This window comes from Vigna umbellata, chromosome 7, assembly GCF_029865625.1.
Source record: "Vigna umbellata cultivar VRB3 chromosome 7, Vumbellata_1.0, whole genome shotgun sequence".
NCBI lineage: Eukaryota > Viridiplantae > Streptophyta > Magnoliopsida > Fabales > Fabaceae > Vigna > Vigna umbellata.
In genome coordinates, this window is record NC_142171.1 from 43,927,296 (window position 1) to 43,947,025 (window position 19,730).

Sequence of the window (19,730 nt, forward strand, 5' to 3'; positions counted from 1 at the left end):
TTGATTAGAATAAAATCATTTGAAAAAACCGGGGATATTTGTATATTTGGGAAAAAATATATTCATCCATAACTATTTCTTATGATTTCTTCAAAAAGAAATTGGATATTCTTTTTCATCAATAGTTTTTCAAATTATCAAATATAGTACTCACAAGTTATGGCATTTGGGTTCATCTTATTTAAAGGAAAAAGTATTTAGTTTAATTATGTTTTTAGTTATAGTAAATTTTTTTAATCTTTCAAACTAAAAAATGTTAACCTTTTTTAAAAAAAAAATTATTGAAATGTAATTTAAATTTCTGAATATTAAATTTAGAAAACTAAAAATTATTTTAGTTTTTCAACTTTAATTATTGTAACTAAGAAAATTGTAAGTACATTTTCTTTCATTTTAATTATACGAAACTATTGGAATGTACAAGAACACTGATTATTAGGATTAAAATTATATTTTTTAAATTTTGAGAAATTAAAATAACTTCTTTTAATTTGAAAACTAAAATCAAAACTACCTTAAATTTCAAATTTCAATAAATAAAAAAAAACATAATTTAGCCAAATCAATTTTTGGAGGAAACTTCAGTCAATCATATTTTATATAATTAATCGTTTATGTATGTTAAAATATCGGTAAACTATACTAGTAAAAAAGAAACTTCCAAATATATTAATTAAAGGTGAGCTGTGATGATTGTATTGATATAAAGAAATTTATTTAATCTTTAGTTCTAAAATTGATAGATGATCGTGGATAAATAAGATAATTTTTTCTGGGTGAAAATTTTCTATTGACTCCTATAGTTACTTCCTTGACACATTATTCATAAGGATGCGTGATCAAAGTGAGTTTAGAAGCAGAAAAAATATATTAAATCATGATTGAAGTTAAATACAAAAATTTCGATGGTTTCTAATAAAATATTAATAAATTATAATTTGTCCATGAATTTTACATTTCAATTTAGCGTTGGATACTTTTGTCAATACAAATTTTGTTTGTAAAGTTTGTCCAAAGATTTTGTTAATAAATTATAATTATTATTATCAATAAATATTTTTGTTCATAATTTATTAATATACTGATGATCTTATTTTGTCGGTAAATCTATTTCCATTTCCGGAGGCAAAATTTTTATCTAATGTGATGATTTTTTTATATATACTAATAGGAGATGCGCCAATGAATTTATTATATCAATAAATTTGTTGGACTTTGGTCAACAAATTTATTCATCCAAAAGTTTATATATATATATATATATATATATATATATATATATATATATATATATTAAGAGAAAGTGAGTGAGGAGAGAGAAAAATATAAGAAAAAGATGACGTCTAGTGAAGGTGGTGGCACATATGTTGGCAAGGTAAAAATAATAATAAAATAAAGAAAGATACCTAATCGTATATTTTACTGATAAATATTTATTGATATGCATTTACTAATGAATTTTTTATTGTTGGTACTTATTAATAGATATTTATATTAGTTAGTACTTACCAACATATACATGTATTTTATTGATAAAATTTATTAATGACTGCTTTACTAACAAATTTATACTTGTCAGTTATTTATAAATAAACATGATTTATTCACGAATTTTTAGTATTACTAACTAATAATAAATATTAGTAATATACAATTATTTTTAGTAATTGTGAATTGGGTTTCCAAAATTACTTATCATATATTTTCTTTTAAAAAATTATCATATAATTTTTTGTCAAAATAAAAACAATAATATAGTTTTAATAAGGTTTAATGTTTCGGTAGGACCTTATTTTCGTTCGGAATCTTAAATAGGTCATTTTCTTTTCTGTGTCTCAATTGGTCCTTATTTTTGTAAAATTAAAACAATTAGAGGCTTGCCATTAAATTGGACAAACGACTTTTAAGTTTGGGTTATGTGACATGGTGAGTGTATTGATTAATCAGACGTGGCATTAAAAACGAGTATGAATTAATTTTTTTATTAAAAAATGGATTACACATAGGTTAAATCAGATGTACTTAAGGAAAAACTGGGCAAAATAAAAAAAAAATTAAGTGCAGTCCTGCAATTTGAGAAATCCAAATCAGATTGGGAAAAAAATTGGACTCACCTTCCCCAATTTGATTTCTATTTCGCAATTGCACAAGAGAATAGGCTCTCAACACTTAATTTAATTTGATTTTCCAACTTTGTCCTTACTTAAATTATATTTCCACTCTATACACTTAATTTTTTAATTCAAAAATTAAAAAAATACAAGTGACACACGTTTTTAATGCCACGTAAATTAAAACTACACTGTTAGCATGCCACGTAACACCCTCCTTAATGGCGTTTGATCAATTTGAAGCCTTTATTTGATTCAATTTTACAAAAATAAGGACCCAATTGAGACGCCGAACAAGTCGGGAACGTATTTGAGATTCTGAACGAAAATAGAGACCTACCAAGGCATTAAATTTTTTAATAATAAAGTTAATATGGGAAAGAAAAAGAGTAAAATACAAGTAAGTTCATATTTATCTCAAGTTAAATCAAATTGTTTATTAAATGTTGCATCTATTAAAAGTAAGTAAATTTAAAATATGTAAAATATAATAATGTAAAGTGATATTTATGTCAAAATCAATTTCATCTAGATTTATAAGAAATTGAGATCAATGAATAAGCCTTTGAATGATAATTACTCTCTCTGTCTGAAACAAGAAGTCTCACGAAACATTCAACTTGAACGATTTTTTAACCTTAGACCCAAATTCTTTATTAATTTTAGTGGATTATTTGGATTTTCACTATGAATTGGTGTGTCCAATTTTTGTGTTTTGGAGTTGAACTTATAGTTTAATCATGGAATTTTTTTTTACTTCATACTTAATTTTTAGTTAATATAATTATCTACACCTTTATTTTTAAATTTCATGTTGGTTTTCGCAAGATAAATGGAAGAACAAATTCGGTTGTCGAAGTCAAAAGAGACAAAGTAGTTGACTCTTAAATTGATTCACTCAGTGGTTGTTGAAAACGATGTCTACGACTATAAACGTGAAGTGGTGGTAAAGAATAATATGATGTAATGGTGTTGGACAAGGCACAACTAGAGGACCACAAATAAAAGAAGTATTGACTGTATTAAATAGAGATATATGAGAAGAATAATAATCTTTAAAGTAAAAAGAAGACTTATTGAAGGTGATATCTATAGAAACAAAATAATGATTAAGAGAAAATGAAAAACACTTGTATCCTTTTTGTGATATAGTAAATCATAAAAAAAACATTTGTGTGATTGAGGAGGTAACTTATGAAGACTAGGACTAAAATTATAAAAAGAATGAAATATTTCATTATTTAAAATTGAAGAGGGAGTGTGATTAATGAGATAACATACACTAAGAATAACATCACTCCAAAAATATTGAGGAACCCTACCATGAATTTAAAGAGCATAAGTTGTTTCAATAAAATGTATATTTTTACACTTAACTACCCCATTTTGTTAAGGTGTATAAGCAAATGAAATTTGATAGAGAATGTTTTGAGAAGCCATAAATTGTAAAAGAATGGAAAAAATATTTACGGTCATTATCACTTTGTAAAGTTTGAATAGGAAAACCAAACTGAGTTTTAATTTCATTAAAAAGTGATTGGAATATATGAAATAATTTAGAATAATTTTTTATCAAAAACAACCAAGCATATATGGAAAAATCATCAATAAAAGCAAAAAAATTTTGAAAACCTAAATTAAGACTTAACACAAATAGGGCCCAAAATGTCATAGTGAACTAAGATAAAAGGGAACGAAGCACATTGGGAGACATTAAGAGAAAATGAACTATGATTATGCTTGCCTAATTGACAAAACTCACACTAAACTAGATAACTTGGATAAGCTGAAAATAAGTTACTACAATTTGGCAAGACTATGATGACCTAACTGAGCATAAGGAAAGGATGAAGACTTAATAAGTGCGCCAACATGTGTAGAATGACAAAGATGATAAAGACCATGAGACTTACATATGATGTCAATCACCTATCATGAACTATGGTTCTGTAAAAAAAATGTTTGGAAAAAGAAATAACACAATCAAGAGAACAAAGACAACTAATGAATAAAAAGTTGAAAGGAAATTTGAGGACATAAAAAACATTATTAATGGATAAAAAAAGAAAAAGGTTATCAGTCTCAATACCATGAGCTAAAACCTTAGACCCATCAACCATAGTAACAGAAGGTAAATTATCCGAAGAAGATAAAAAGAAATCAAATACTTGTTACAAGTAATGTGATATATATGACTTATGAGTCGAGAACCCAAGGACCAAGAGAAGTCATACCAATAAAAATATCTACTTGTTGTGTGTTATAAAAGTAATGGATCTAGAAGGCTGTTGATCCTAATACTGTTTGAGAAAATTACTGTTAGTAACAGATTTGTCGGTGATATCTTAGATGAAGAAGGATCCACAAGAGGTGATTGTGAGGGATGATCAAATTGAACAACAATAGTAGATCAAGGAGGAAGTTCATGTAATGCATAACAACTTTCAATCATGTGGCCTAGCTTACCACAATGGTCATGTGACATCCTTTTTCAGGCTTGCGAGAGAGATAGTGATCATTACATTAGATGTTAATGTAGAGGAATCATGTGCAAAAGAAGGTATATCATTGATGGGTTTACTTGGTATATGCAAAAGAGTGGAACAAGTAGAAATCAAAGTGGGTACAACAGGTGAACCCAAAAGTTGATCACGAACATGAGAATTTTTATTAACAAGTCTATGTAATGCAAATTCTGTGAAAAACTTTGACTGTTGCTTTATTTCTTAGGCAAAAGTAGGGGTAGGAGGTAATAAATCATTAAATTATTGATAAAGAGGATGAATCTTACCTATATAATCAGTCATCGAGTCTTGATGTTGATGGGCAACAACATTGAAAAAATAAGAACAAACACTATAAAGATATTGAGATAACAACGGAAGAAACCATAGATAGAAAAGAGAGAGAGAAAGGAAAAAATCCTAAAAATCCAAGTTTGTCCAATCAATGCAACAAGACCAGATTTGAAAAGAAGAGAAAGAGACAATCTCGACATTGGTCGCTACCAAAAAGGGACAAGTCGCCATGCATGACAAAAAGTGACGCAGGTGCATGACTTTAGGAGGCGCGTGAGGACGAGAGGAAGCTTCAATGAAGGCATTATTAATGACACGGTGTGACTAAGTTAATCAAAACCATGTGATCTTCAGTTTGAACTAGAACTCCAACAACGTTGACAACCACAACGACTATTGAAGTGGCAAAGGTAGCAAAAAATTTTCTAAAAAAAACTTAGGCTTATCATATTGAACATAGTGAAAAATATGTTTGTAATTAATCTCCCTTGTGTAAAAAATACATATTATATTTATAATAAAAGAAATATAGGCTAAACCCAAAGTACAAATAAAGAATAATAATAAAGTACCTAAAGATAAAAGATAAAGATAAGATATCTAATAATATAGTATATCTAACTAACTTTAAACATATTTTTTTGTTACTATAAAATTGATCATTATTTAGGAATTTTCTTGTAGTGTTGGCTTAACCTAGCATTAGGTCAACTCTACTTAATCTAGGTCCGACCAACTTGACATGATCAGGACCTAGACATACTTGACTCAAGTTAGGATAGATCAATTTGGCTCTACTTAGACTTAGATCAACTTGATTTGACTTTGACTTTGAAATACTCGATTTGACCTTGAATGAGTCTCATGTAATACTATCTTACTTGGATATGATCTAAACTTAAAAATAATCTATGTAATTTAAAGAAAAATTTTGTAAATATAAAATGATTTTTTTAAGAACTTTGAAAAAAAAATCAATAAGATGAACCACAATATTATCCATATTTATATTTGTTATCTTTTAACATATTTTTTATATTTAGATAATTTTTTTAAATTTTGTGGTAATTATAATATTTTATAAGTAAATTAAAATTCACTACATTTGAATGATCTTATACAAACAACAAATATTTAAAAAATGAAACAATTTAAAATAAAATTAATTCAAAGTAAATTTATTTAAGGGTGTTGCTCCCTTCACCACCACCCCTTGCTCCCTCCACCTCCCCTTTACTGTTTTGTCCTTCAGTAAAATTTTATTTTTAGGGTTATTATTTTTGAATTTTTACCCACTCTTAACCCATTGCACTAATGACCTATTACTAGTCCCCTACATGAGCAATAATTTTTTCTTTCATTTTAACCTTAGACTTCTTCCTCGTTTTGTTTCGCTATGAGAATATGCTGTGTAGTTTCATTCGTGGGTATACTTAGTGAGAGGTTGCAAAGGTTGGTGGTGATGGTGGAAAGAATTGATCAAGCGGTGTCAGTCTCAGTGGTGCGGTGGTGCGTGCAGTGGTGCTTCCTCCAGATGCGTAATCAATCCTAGAATAAACCCTAAAATAAAAATGTAAACTTTAAACGGAGTGAGCATCCTTCAGCGGATGTCTACATCCGTTTTGGCCTTTGCGGCTCTGAGAGACAACCAGGCACAATAGCAACACATGATAAACATATATACAGATTTAAACTAACCTGAGATGGAGATGAAAAGCCAGATCCACCGCTATATTTACGCTCTTCCTCTACGCTTCTCCAAATCAACACCAACAATAGAAGAAAGCAAAGGAAAAGGGAAGTGGGGAAGAGAAGGTTGAAAGAAAAAGAAAGAGAAGGAAGAAGAAAACCTTAAACGGAGATGGGAAGAGAAGAAGAGTGAAAGATGTGGTGTGGTGATGGGGTGCAGCTGCCGCGGGAGTGAAAGTGAGAGGTAAATTAAGGTTTTGAAATATGTTAAAAAATTTCAAAAGGTAAATAGTAAAAAAGTTAAAACAGAAGGGTAGTTTTGGGAATAAGATAAATAGGAAAGGTGGAGGGAGTAAGGAGTGTTGGTGGAGTAACAACACCCTTTATTTAAACATCCTAAAAATTATGAAATTTTCTATTCAAATGCAAGGTAAAGTTTTGAGTATTATCCACTTAAAGAATCCCATAAAATCATCAATATAATATTGTAAAATGTGAAGCAGTGAAACTTGTAAGATGGCTTACTCGTCTAATCTAAATTTTTAGAAGGACCATGTATAAAATCACTTCACAAGCTTATAATGTGCCCAATTGTTGCTTAAAGGAGATGACAATATGAAGAATCTCAGCGTGAAATAAAATAATATAATTTAAGGTTGGTTCATCCAATAAATAGTATTTTAGGTTGAATTCTTATTGTAATCAAGTCGTAACAAATTATTTCATTCCCTGACTTGTCTTTCTTCACCTTTGTTCACAAGCAAATGAAACCAAGTAAAAGTCACATAAGAAACACAAGAACTAAAACATAAAAAAATGGTAAATATATAAATATACTATTTAAGAAAGCTGGTAAAGTTAAAAAAAAAACAGAAAAGAGAGGAAAAAAACATAATTTTAACGGCAACAAAATGTTATATATAAATATATAGGTGATGTGATGGGTGGATTTCTTAAATTGAAATTAAACCGATAAAAACGAGCTTGAATGAAAAATATTGTTTTATCTTTTCCTTCCTCCTCCATAATTTAATCTGATTGTATGCATGTTTTTTCATCTTATAATTACTAGTTTCTTTGAACAACGTTCTCTTTCACGATTCGCATTTAGGATAGTGGATATATTGTCCGATACGTTTTATTTTAAGGTAAAATCTCTACGTTAACTAGGTAGTCGTGTATAAGTAAATACTTTGACATTTTTATTATAATTTGTGAAGAAGTTTAAGGTGGAATGAGAAATCTTCAATTGATGAATTTCTGATCCAAAGTGGTGTTAGTCTGAGCTGTTGATAGGAGTGGATGGAAAATTCACCTTATGGTGAAATTAAGTATTTATAGACCTTTGAGTCTACAAAGGATATATATTAAGAAAGTACATCTACAAGGATATATTTACTGTCTACCTAGGGTTGCGTGGTTTGAAGTGATGCGAAGCGTTTTGGTGCTAAAATGTTGGTCCTCTTTGTTTTTAACTCTTGATTTGCCTGAGTCTCATTTGCTCTTTTTCGTTATTGTTTTCGCGCATATGCTCTGTGCTCTTGTTTTATTTATAGGTATTATAATGAGATGCGTTTTCAGTAAATACTAGTTTGTTGGATTTATTAAATCCAAGCTTAATTATATCTTACAAGTGTATCCAAACTTTAAAAGAATGTTTTTCGTTAATTTGTTTTTTGACAAAAAAACCTACAAATAAGATAATGTTTAATCCGAATGGCCGAATGATCAGAAGTCCATATTGTAAAAAGTGTAGCACTAAGTGTATTAAGTCAAATCATCTAAGTTGTTTTATATTTTTTCAATTAAGTAGTTGAGTATTAATCAAATCACTTCATCCTCACTCTAATTGTGTAGAATATATTGTATTAGAGTTTACTAGCCCGTGAAACCCAGATATATAACACACTTTTGCCAACTAATTGCAAGAGTTGTTAGATATTTAAGTTGTTTAATAATATTTTAATTAATTAGTTTAGTATTAATCAAATCACTCTATTCTTTTTGATATTATATTATACCTTACTAATCTTTCAAACTCAAATTCAAAACTCAAATTCAAACTCATATATATATATATATATATATATATATATATATATATATATATATATATATATATATATATATATTTCGGATATGAGTCAAGATAAATTATTTATTGTTATACAAAACAGTTTAATTATTCGTCTTCATGTTATAATTTGTTTTTTCTCAATTATGCCGGGGTTATTTGCTGAAAGTATATTCTAATACTGAAGTTAGTAAAAATTTTGATTATCAACCTATTAATGCGTATTAAATATTCTCATAGTTTTTAGTGTAGGTCGGGGTCAACGATTTTGTATGGTATGAATTGTTAGCGGTTCAAATGTTTGTCCTCATACTATCGTTATTTCTTGTCGTTTGTCGTTTTTTTTAGAGGTTAGCTATAAAAGATATTTCGATATTCAAGTTGATAAATATTTGATAACTCAAGCTATTAATACGTATTAAATGTTCTCACCTACTTCTTTACCTGTATTTATAGATTTCGAAATAAATTTTGAATTAGTGAGAATCGACCCAATTGATTATAATTATTATTTTGTCTTAAATTGATTAGTGTTAGAAGAAATAATTTCTCTACAAAGTGACTATTCGACCTATTGCTCACAATGCACAATCTGAGAAGTAGTGAATGATTATGTTTGTGACATGCTAGGCCGTTTGGACCATCAATCTAAAATTTATCATATAATCATATGACATACCTTGATCAATTGGTTTTTCACGTGTTTCGTAAACACACAAAAAAAAAACTTAAAAGTTAGTAAAATTCCGAACATAATTATTTAATAGAAGAAAACTTGGAGATCATGACCAATTGATATATAGCTTGGTTCGGAAAGAAAAGATATTCCAGCAAAGAAAATCACATTTTGTTTAATAGCTAATGGTAGTAACTTGTACTTTTGAAAGGAGGTACAGGGATAAGGATCTTAAGCCGAATACGGAAGCAAAACGTACATTTCAATATCCATTGTTGAAAAGGATGGTGCTATAATATCATTTTCCAATAAATCTTATTGCATTTAATCTTTAATATTTTGCCTAAAAAAGAATTCGAAAGTAGCAATCTTTTGTTTTTCTAATATAGTTGTAATCGGTAAGTCCGTTAGCATCACAATAAATACAATAATGAAATGTATATATAAATCCAAAAAGGTATGGTTCATTGCCAGCCTTTCTTTACTGAATATTATATGAAAAATGATACACACATGCATGCTTAATATTTGCGAATATAATGAACGAAGCGATGAAGAAAACGAGAAGCCACTTTCACCTTTTCGATGGAAACAACCTGAAATGGATTATTCAACGAAGACAGTGAATAGCTTTGGAAGCACCATCTTTCACCGGCTGCACAAAGTCCTTTTCTCACATTCTCTCTTTTAATACATCCTTAACCCTCCACCCTTTCAGTTTCAGAGCCCTTCTGAATAGGGTCTATACCCTCAACATTTTCTCAAACACTGAAATAAACTTCCTTCAGCTTAGCCTCAACTATGGCTGAAGCCAATGGCCACCGTCGTGTTGAAACAGTGATTGACATAAGGAAACCACCGGTGAGCTTCAGCGGGGGTCTTGTGTTTCGAGTGCCTGACTTACACTGTGACAAAAAAGGCAAAGGTGGAGGGGCAGTGGTCGAGTGAAGAGGTGGACTTGCTGCATGATATCACTAGTTATGCTCCAAAGGGGTGTATCACTGCAGTGATGGGCCCCAGTGGTGCAGGAAAGTCCACTCTTTTGGATGGCCTTGCTGGGAGAATTGCTACTGGAAGCCTTAAAGGGAAGGTCTCCTTGGATGGTGCAACTATGAGTGCAAGTTTGATCAAAAGAACTTCTGCATATATCATGCAGGAAGATAGGCTTTTCCCCATGCTAACTGTCTATGAGACTTTCATGTTTGCTGCCGATTTCCGCCTTGGACCACTCTCACTTGCTGATAAGAAACACAGAGTGGAGAACCTCATCAATCAGCTTGGCTTAACGGTATTCAAATCTCATACTAGTTTATTCACTACTTTCATTTGTTTTTTTAAGATATACTTTCTTCGTTATATCTTCTCATCGACATAATTCCAAAGCTTATAGAAACAACAATGTTTAGGCTTTCCCTCCTCACACCACTTTAGGGAATATAGTATATAGTATATACAAGCAACTTTTTTTTTCTTCTAAATAATCAATTCTTTTTAATAATAAAAGTATTAAAGTAAGATACGTAATTAATTTATAAACTAAATTATTAAGTAAAAAGATTAATAAGACGTAGGATGATTATACCTATCTGAACTCATAATAATAACTCAGTCAAAATTGCGAGAAAAAAAAAAACTGATCACGATCAAACAAATTGTCTAACAATATTCAAATCTTCATACTTTTGGACAATGATTATTTGATGCCTAAAAGTTTTTTACACCCATTTTACAATATCTTTCGCTAGTCTTTATTTTATATTTGTCTTTAAAGAAAACAAAATTTTACTTTTGTTAAAATCATTTTACCTTATAATAGATTGTCAAATTATAGTTATTGGTGAAAAAAAAATCTTTTTGTATACTTCATTCTGGAATGCATCATGCATGGGTGTTATTATTTTGATACCCAACAAAATTTTACATAGATTTTACTTTTATTATTTTACCCTTCAATCTCTCTTTTTCTCTACAATTAACTTTTTTTAATTGACCAAAATACTTCTAATAAAAGTGAGTTTTCAATTGGTGTTTCACTGTCAAAAAAATATTTTAACATTAAATGCACACTTAAATATTTTGATCGTTAAAAAAGTTTAGTTTTATATTTATAAAGAAAAAGAGACTGAAAAATAAAATACCAAATATATACTCTGTATAAAAAATTGTTAATTAGGTGTAAAAATAATAGTAACGTAGAACATATGTTTAGCAATATTAGCTAGGTTTGAAGGCTACACATTCATAGGTCAATCTATACCTTTGACTAAAATTAAACTCTTATTACAAGGGAATGAAAGTAACAAGAAACCAATAAGCAGTTATCTTTCTACTTTGTCTTTTTATAAGCAAACACCTATATAAAAATAAATTGTTAGAATTGCTGTAACCATATACAATATATATACAAAATCCAATATATAGAAACTTCTTAAAAATTATCCTTAGTCTGTCATCATAAATATACTTTCATTACTCATAACTAAGATCCAACACTTTTACTACAAATTACATTTAGAACGCTAGCAGTATGGGAAGGATCAATTACAGCAACACTATAAATTACCCAAACTAAGGCATACGTGCCATACTATTTGAAATTACCACCATTTCTTAATGTGACTATTGTAGACCAAATTTGCTCCAGCTCATCATTCTAATTTTACATCCTGTTCAGCTTCTCTTTTTATCCCAATTTTCTTTGGATGTTGTTGATTACTCTTGAGTACTGTGCTTCACCTGCGAAAGAGCTACTTCTAACATAGCAGCATTTTTAGTAATAACATTGTAAACCAGACTGATCAATTAGTCAATCTTACTCAGTGGACTTAGGTAACAAAGAGCCAACTAAAACCAACCTGTGTTTGCAATAAAACTGAACCCTACATTTCACATCATCACATATCGCTGTGAAATACCAATAGTTCCTCATCTCCATTCTTATACAGAAATGAGTGCCATTCATCTCTGCCTCTGTGAGAAATATCGTTTCTACCCCTGTTTTGTTATGTTTATTTGCTTTCTGTTACTGTGGTAGATTTTGGTAGATATTTCTAGCATTCTGTTATTGTGCTAGACAGGCTGTAATCCTCTTTATTTTCTTCTTTTTATTTTGTACAATGTGCTGAATATATATTGAGCACTTTCAGACTTTATTAGATGGAATGAATAATGAGGATTAAGGTGCTTGGCCATTACTCTGTCATGGTATCATCGCTAACACCCACTGCTTCTTCCGCCTGAAGCTTCTTTTTCTTCTTCCTCATTTTCTGAAAATGGCTTCCCTGAGCCATCCTATTACACAAACACCGGATCACCTTGTGAATCCGGCAAACCCACTTTATCTTCATCCTGCAGAAAACCCAGCATTGGTGCTTGTTTCCCCTCTCCTTACGGAGAGCAATTTTCATCAATGGGAACGTGACATGGTCGTTGCACTGGAGACCAAAAACAAGGAGAAGTTCATTGATGGTACTCTTCCTTGTCCCCCTCTCTCAGATCCACTTCACGAAGCTTGGCGTCGCTCAAATCGAATGGTGATGTCCTGGCTCACACGATCCATGACTTCTTCGATCAAGCAATCGGTGATGTGGATGGATACAGCATCAGAGATTTGGAGAGATCTCAAGGATCGATTCTCCCATGCTGATAAATTTAGGGTTTCTGATCTTCAGGATCAGATTCTCGCTTGTCATCAAGGTGATTTACCTGTTTCTGAGTATTATACGAGATTGAAAATCCTATGGAAAGAGTTGGAGCTCTATAGATGTGTTCTCAACTGCAATTGCTTAACTCCCTGTGCTTGTGGACTTCTTGCGAAACTTCAAAAAGAAAGAGAGGATGATTATGTGATTCGATTTCTCCGTGGTCTCAATGAGAGCTATGCCCAAGTTCGTTCTCAAATCATGATAATGGATCCCATGCCTTCGATTGTCAAAACTTTTTCTATGGTTCTTCAGCATGAACGTGAGTTCATTAGCACCAATCCTAAACATCCTGTTTCCGATTCTTTGGCCTTCACTGCAGTTTCGAATGCTCAACCACGGTTCAACTCTTCCAACAAAGTCCCTTTCAATGCTAGTAAGAACAATTTCAAGAACAACAAATTCTGTGAAAAATGCAAGAAGACCAATCACACCATTGAAACCTGTTATTTTCGCATTGGTTTTCCTGCTGGTTATAAAAAGAACAAGCCCAACACCAAAGCTTCTGCCAGTTTGGTTGAAGTAGATTCAGCTGCCTCTCTACAGCACCTTGATTTGGATGGTAGTCCTCCCAATGACCAATTCACTTTCTCTAAAGACCAGTATCAAGCAATTTTGGCTTTGCTTCAACAGAGTAAGGATCACTATTCCTCAGCGAATCAAGCCTCTGTTAAACACTCAGGTATATCTTCTGATTTTATTCCCTGGATATTTGATAGTGGTGCCACCGATCATATTTGTCCCACCAAATCCTTATTTCATAACCTTCATGCCATAACACCCATACACATTAAATTGCCTAATCACACTACTGTCACTGCCAATTTCTCTGGGAATATTCACATAGGTGACTTATTCCTTCTTGATGTTCTTTTTGTTCCTGACTTTTCTGCTCATCTAATTTCTATTTCCAAACTTGTTTCCACTATTGACTGTATGGCAGTATTCTCTGATTCTCACTGTCTTCTTTTCCAGAAATCTCACTTCAAGATGATTGGAGCAGCTAGGAAGATTAATGGCTTGTATTGTCTTGCAGAATCAAATGCTATGCGTTGCAATTTACCTTTCCAAACTGATGTTATCAATAAATCAAATGCTTTCGTTGTAAATGCAGTCAATACCAGTGCACTTTGGCACCATAGACTAGGCCATACTTCAAATTCCATTTTACAATTGTTATCTTCTCAACATGCTGATATTATATACAAGAATTGTACTCCTTGCGACACTTGTCATTTTGCCAAACATAAGAAATTACCTTTTTCTCTTAGCACCTCCAAGAGTTCTCAATTTTTTGAGTTGTTGCATGCTGACATATGGGGACCCTTACGCACTGTTTCTATTGATGGTCATAAATATTTTTTAACACTTGTTGATGATTTCAGTAGATTCACATGGGTTTATCTTCTAAAATCAAAAGCTGAGGTCCAAATTGTTCTTCCCAATTTCATACATCTCATTGAAAATCAATTTGACACTAAACTTAAAAGATTAAGATCTGACAATGGCAAGGAGTTTTTCTTAACTGATTTCTTCTCTTCTAAAGGCATTTTTCATGAAACATCATGCATTGAATCACCCCAGCAAAATGGAATAGTTGAGCGTAAACATCAACATATTTTGAATGTAGCTCGCGCCTTACTTTTCCAATCACATCTTCCCTCTGTTTTTTGGTCTTTTGCTATAAGACATGCTGTACATCTCATAAACAGGCTCCCAACTCCATTTCTCAAAAACCAATCTCCTTATGAAATTGTTTTTAGAAAAACTCCTGATTTTAAAATGCTTAGAGTCTTTGGTTGTCTAGCCTTTGCAAACACTATTACTTCTGGCAGAACCAAATTAGACAAAAGAGCTTCTAAGTGTATTTTTCTTGGTTTCAAATCAGGGGTCAAAGGTTTTCTGTTATTTGATATGACTACACATAAGCTTTTGCTCTCTCGTAATGTCATTTTTTATGAGTCTCATTTTCCATATTCTGTTTCTCATCATCATCACACTGGTACTGCTGCATCCCAACAATCATTTGATTCTTTGATTGCTTTTGATATATCTGGTTCACACTTTAATGATTTTCGTATTATTTCGGATGTTATCTCTAGTAATAATGATAATCATGTTGTTGAACCAGTTATGCAATTTCATAATGATTCTACTGATATTGTACAACCTGTTGATCCACCTGGTAGACTTTCAACTAGAATTAGGAAGCCACCTGCTTATTTGTCTGATTATGATTGTTCCACTGTTTCTTTTGCTCCTACTTCTAGCTCCACAGCTTATCCTTTACAATCATACTTGTCATATTCCAAATGTTCTGACTCTCACACTGTTTTTTGCATGTCTTTATCTGCTTTCATTGAGCCATCTTCTTTTAAAGAGGCTTGTCAACATGCTCATTGGCAGCAGGCCATGCTTGCGGAAATTAAGGCTCTTGAGAGGAATAGAACTTGGTCATTGGTCCGATTACCACCAAAGAAAAGAGTTGTTGGTTGCAAATGGGTCTACAAGACTAAATTGAATGCAGCTGGGGTTATAGAAAGATATAAGGCACGCTTAGTTGCCAAAGGGTTCACACAAACTGAAGGCATGGATTTCTTTGATACTTTTTCCCCTGTTGTGAAGCTTACAACTGTCAGGTTTCTCCTTTCCATTGCTGTTTCTCATAACTGGTTTTTACACCAGCTTGACGTTGATAATGCTTTTTTGCATGGTGATTTGGATGAAGAGGTTTATATGAAACCTCCGCCGGGCTTGATTCTTCCCGAACCTCATTTGGTTTGTAAATTGCACAAGTCTCTCTATGGTCTTCGCCAAGCTTCTCGACAATGGAATGCTAAGCTCACAACTGCCTTACTTTCTTATGGATTTTCTCAGAGTACCGCTGATCATTCATTATTTCTTCGACAGTCTGCTACCTCTTTTACTGCTCTTCTAATATATGTGGATGATATCGTTCTAACTGGTGATAGCATGGATGATATTGTTGCTGTTAAGAAATTTTTACATCAAGAATTCCGCATCAAAGACTTGGGAAATCTCAAGTATTTCCTTGGTTTTGAAGTTGCTAGATCACAACAGGGTCTTGTCTTGAATCAACGAAAATATTGCTTAGAAATTTTAGCTGAATTTGGTCTCACTGGATGTAAACCAGCACCTTCTCCTTCAAATCCTACCGATAAGCTAAATGATGATGATGGTGATCTTCTTTCAGATCCTACTTCTTATAGGAGATTAATTGGCAAACTACAGTATCTAACAAACACACGGCCTGATATTTCTTTTGCTGTTCAGCAAGTTAGTCAGTTCATGTCCAAGCCCAGATCCTCTCATCTCAATGCTGTTTTCAGGATTTTGAAATACCTCAAAGGTTGTCCTGGATTAGGCCTCTTTTATCCTTCCAGCAATCCTCACAGACTTCAAGCTTTTTCTGACTCCGATTGGGCTACTTGTTGCATCTCTAGAAAATCCATCACTGGTTATTGTGTATTCTATGGGAATTGTCTTATCTCTTGGAAATCAAAGAAGCAATCCACCGTGTCCAGGAGCTCTACTGAAGCTGAATACAGAGCTTTAGCCTCTGTTGCTTGTGAATTGCAATGGTTGAAGTATGTTGCTGATGATTTATGCCTTAAAATTCCAAGTCCTTTTCCTACATTTTGTGATAATCAGTCTGCCATTCAACTGGCTAAGAATCCATCCTTTCATGAACGCACCAAACATATTGAAGTGGATTGTCATCTTATTCGTGCTAAGGTTCTTGCCTCTCAACCTTTAAAATTGTGCCTTTCCCTTTCTGTTTCATGATTCTCAAATTATAAACCATCCTAACTTCTCAAGGATTTTTAACATGTTATAGGACTTAAATACCAATCTGAGTAAACAAATTTTGCTTTTTAGTATTTATTACTTATCCATCCCATGTTTTTAATTGTACCAATGTGAATATTTCTGTAGCATCTTCCTAAAGATAATACAGTTCTTTGATTCCAAGTTCTCTTTCTTATTTTGTACACCCTTCGAGTGCAGTGAAACTTGTTCCCATCTTTTACCCGTTTACCTTTGTTGTGGTGGTGCAGTCATCTCGGAACACCTACATAGGAGATGAAGGGACAAGAGGAGTGTCCGGCGGAGAGAGGCGGCGCGTCTCAATCGGCGTGGACATCATCCACGGCCCATCACTTCTCTTTCTGGACGAGCCAACCTCAGGGCTAGACTCTACCAGCGCCCACAGCGTGATCGAGAAAGTGCACGACATCGCACGCAGCGGCAGCACCGTCATCCTCACCATCCACCAGCCCTCGTCCAGAATCCAACTCCTCCTCGACCACCTCATCATCCTCGCACGGGGCCAGCTCATGTTCCAAGGGTCGCCGCAAGACGTGGCCCTCCACTTGTCACGCATGCCACGCAAAGTCCCCAAGGGAGAGAACCCCATTGAAAGTCTGATTGACGTGATCCAAGAGTACGATCAGAGTGAGGTTGGAGTTGAAGCACTTGCAGAGTTTGCACGCACTGGGGTGAAACCACCTCCTTTGTCCAACCAGCCCCACTCAGTGTCCACTATTGCACCCTCTTATGCCAATCTCTCTCACCTTAGCCACAGGTTTGACGAGAAGTCTGTGGAGTTTTCTCACTCCTCGCAGGTGAGTAGAAGGGCAGTGGACGGTTTTGATCACAGTCTCAGAAGTCCCTATAACAACACTTCCATGTCGTGGAGCACTGGGAATAGTGCAGCATTTCTCAAGTTCACACCAGCACGGCTTAAGAATGATCACAAGCCCCACAATACCACAAGGTTTATATAACTTTTTATTTTGAAATTATAGCTATCATAATTTCTAATTGGTTTACGTACAACTCTTTTATAGCAATATAAATACCGTTGTTGTCATGCTTATAATGAATTGTGTGCTGCGCAGAAACAATGCTTCACCTGGCTACTACACATACTCGAGTGAAATCTTTCAAGCCACTCCAACACCCCACAGCAGTGACTACACAGTGAATGAGAATGACTACCTCACTCCCTCAAATGGCACACAAGAACACCTTGGCCCAAAGTTTGAAAATTCTTACATAACAGAGATATGGATACTCATTCGCCGCAACTTCATAAACATAAGGCGCACCCCTGAGCTATTCCTCTCAAGACTGATGGTTCTCACCTTCATGGGCTTCATGATGGCCACCATGTTCCACAACCCTAAAAAAGATTTGCAAGGAATCACCAACCGCCTCAGCTTCTTCATCTTCACAGTGTGCCTCTTCTTCTTCTCTTCCAACGATGCTGTCCCAGCCTTCATCCAAGAAAGGTTCATCTTCATAAGGGAAACTTCTCATAATGCCTATAGAGCTTCCACTTACACCATTGCAGGCATCATCACTCACATGCCATTTATTCTTCTTCAAGCAGCTGCCTATGCAGGCATTGTTTGGTTTGCCCTAAAACTCCGAGGCCCTTTTCTTTACTTCTTGCTTGTTCTATTCGTTTCTCTTCTGTCAACCAATTCATTCGTTGTATTTGTGAGCTCAGTGGTGCCAAACTACATATTGGGTTATGCTATGGTTATTGCCTTCACTGCCTTGTTCTTCTTGTTCTGTGGATACTTCTTGAGCAGCCATGACATTCCCCGTTACTGGCGTTGGATGAACACAATTTCAACGATGACATACCCTTATGAGGGGCTCTTGATGAACCAGTACCAGGTCAACGATACGTTTGGATATGTGGATGGAGTACCCATTACCGGTTTTCAGATCTTGGAGAGTCTACATATCAAGACTGATGGAAGTAGGAAGAGGACAGTGGTGCTTATAATGTTTGGTTGGGCTGTGCTATACAGGATTTTATTTTACCTAGTCCTTCGTTTTGCATCGAAAAACCAGAGGTCGTAGAGAACTGTATCTTAGGGAAACTGTGTGAGTTAGTGAATCGTTTGATTTGTTTTGCACTGCAAACATTGTTTTATGATGTTAAATATGTTGCTTCAATGTATTTTGTCTTGCATTAAGCTTTGTAAATTATATAGCTTGATGGGCTTTTTATATAGCGTACAATAAAGCAAATCTAGGAATTAGAGAAAGCCTTTTAACAAATCTCAGCGATATTTAACTCTTGTTTGCATAAGGAAAGACATGTGCCTTTTTTCAGTGTTTTCTCTTAAGTCAATGTGATATATAGTGGGGTGGAAAAAGAGATATTTGACGTAGGTTGCTGCAATTTGACACCTTTTAATGGGTAAAATTGTCCTAAAAAATTCTTTTGTATTTTTAAAGGAAAAAAGAGAGAAAAAGATAAGAAAGAATAGTATGAAATGAGAGTAAAAAGCTTTTGGTGTCAAATTATGGTTGTGTTTACGAGTTTATGACCATCCGATGAATTTTCTAACGCTGATAATCTTTCTTAGGCTTGATTTTTCAGAAAATAAAATGAATTTTAAAATAGAAATTAAAGTTAGATCTAATCACCGAATCGTATTATTCAGTGTACAAAGTTTTCCCAAGGAAAATGACACAAGAATACTCAAAACACTAAATTCCACCAATATCGTGGAGAAATAGAAATGAAAGAGAATAAATAAAGGAAACCTGGAATTGCTTGGTTAGTTGAAATGTGTTTCTTTTTTGGCTGTTTAAACCTGTGACTGTGAGTAACGTAAGAAACGCTAGTTTATTTTA

General features: G+C 33.1%; 1 protein-coding gene across 1 annotated transcript; it reads left to right on the plus strand.

The window, feature by feature from the left end:
* The first annotated feature begins 10,149 nt into the window (after window positions 1-10,149).
* LOC124833862 (ABC transporter G family member STR2-like) lies at window positions 10,150-18,947 on the plus strand. Its single transcript, XM_047308420.2, is given in 4 exon segments — window positions 10,150-10,233; window positions 10,235-10,636; window positions 17,129-17,847; window positions 17,972-18,947. Coding segments are annotated over 4 exon segments (2,181 nt in total).
* Window positions 18,948-19,730: the final 783 nt, after the last annotated feature.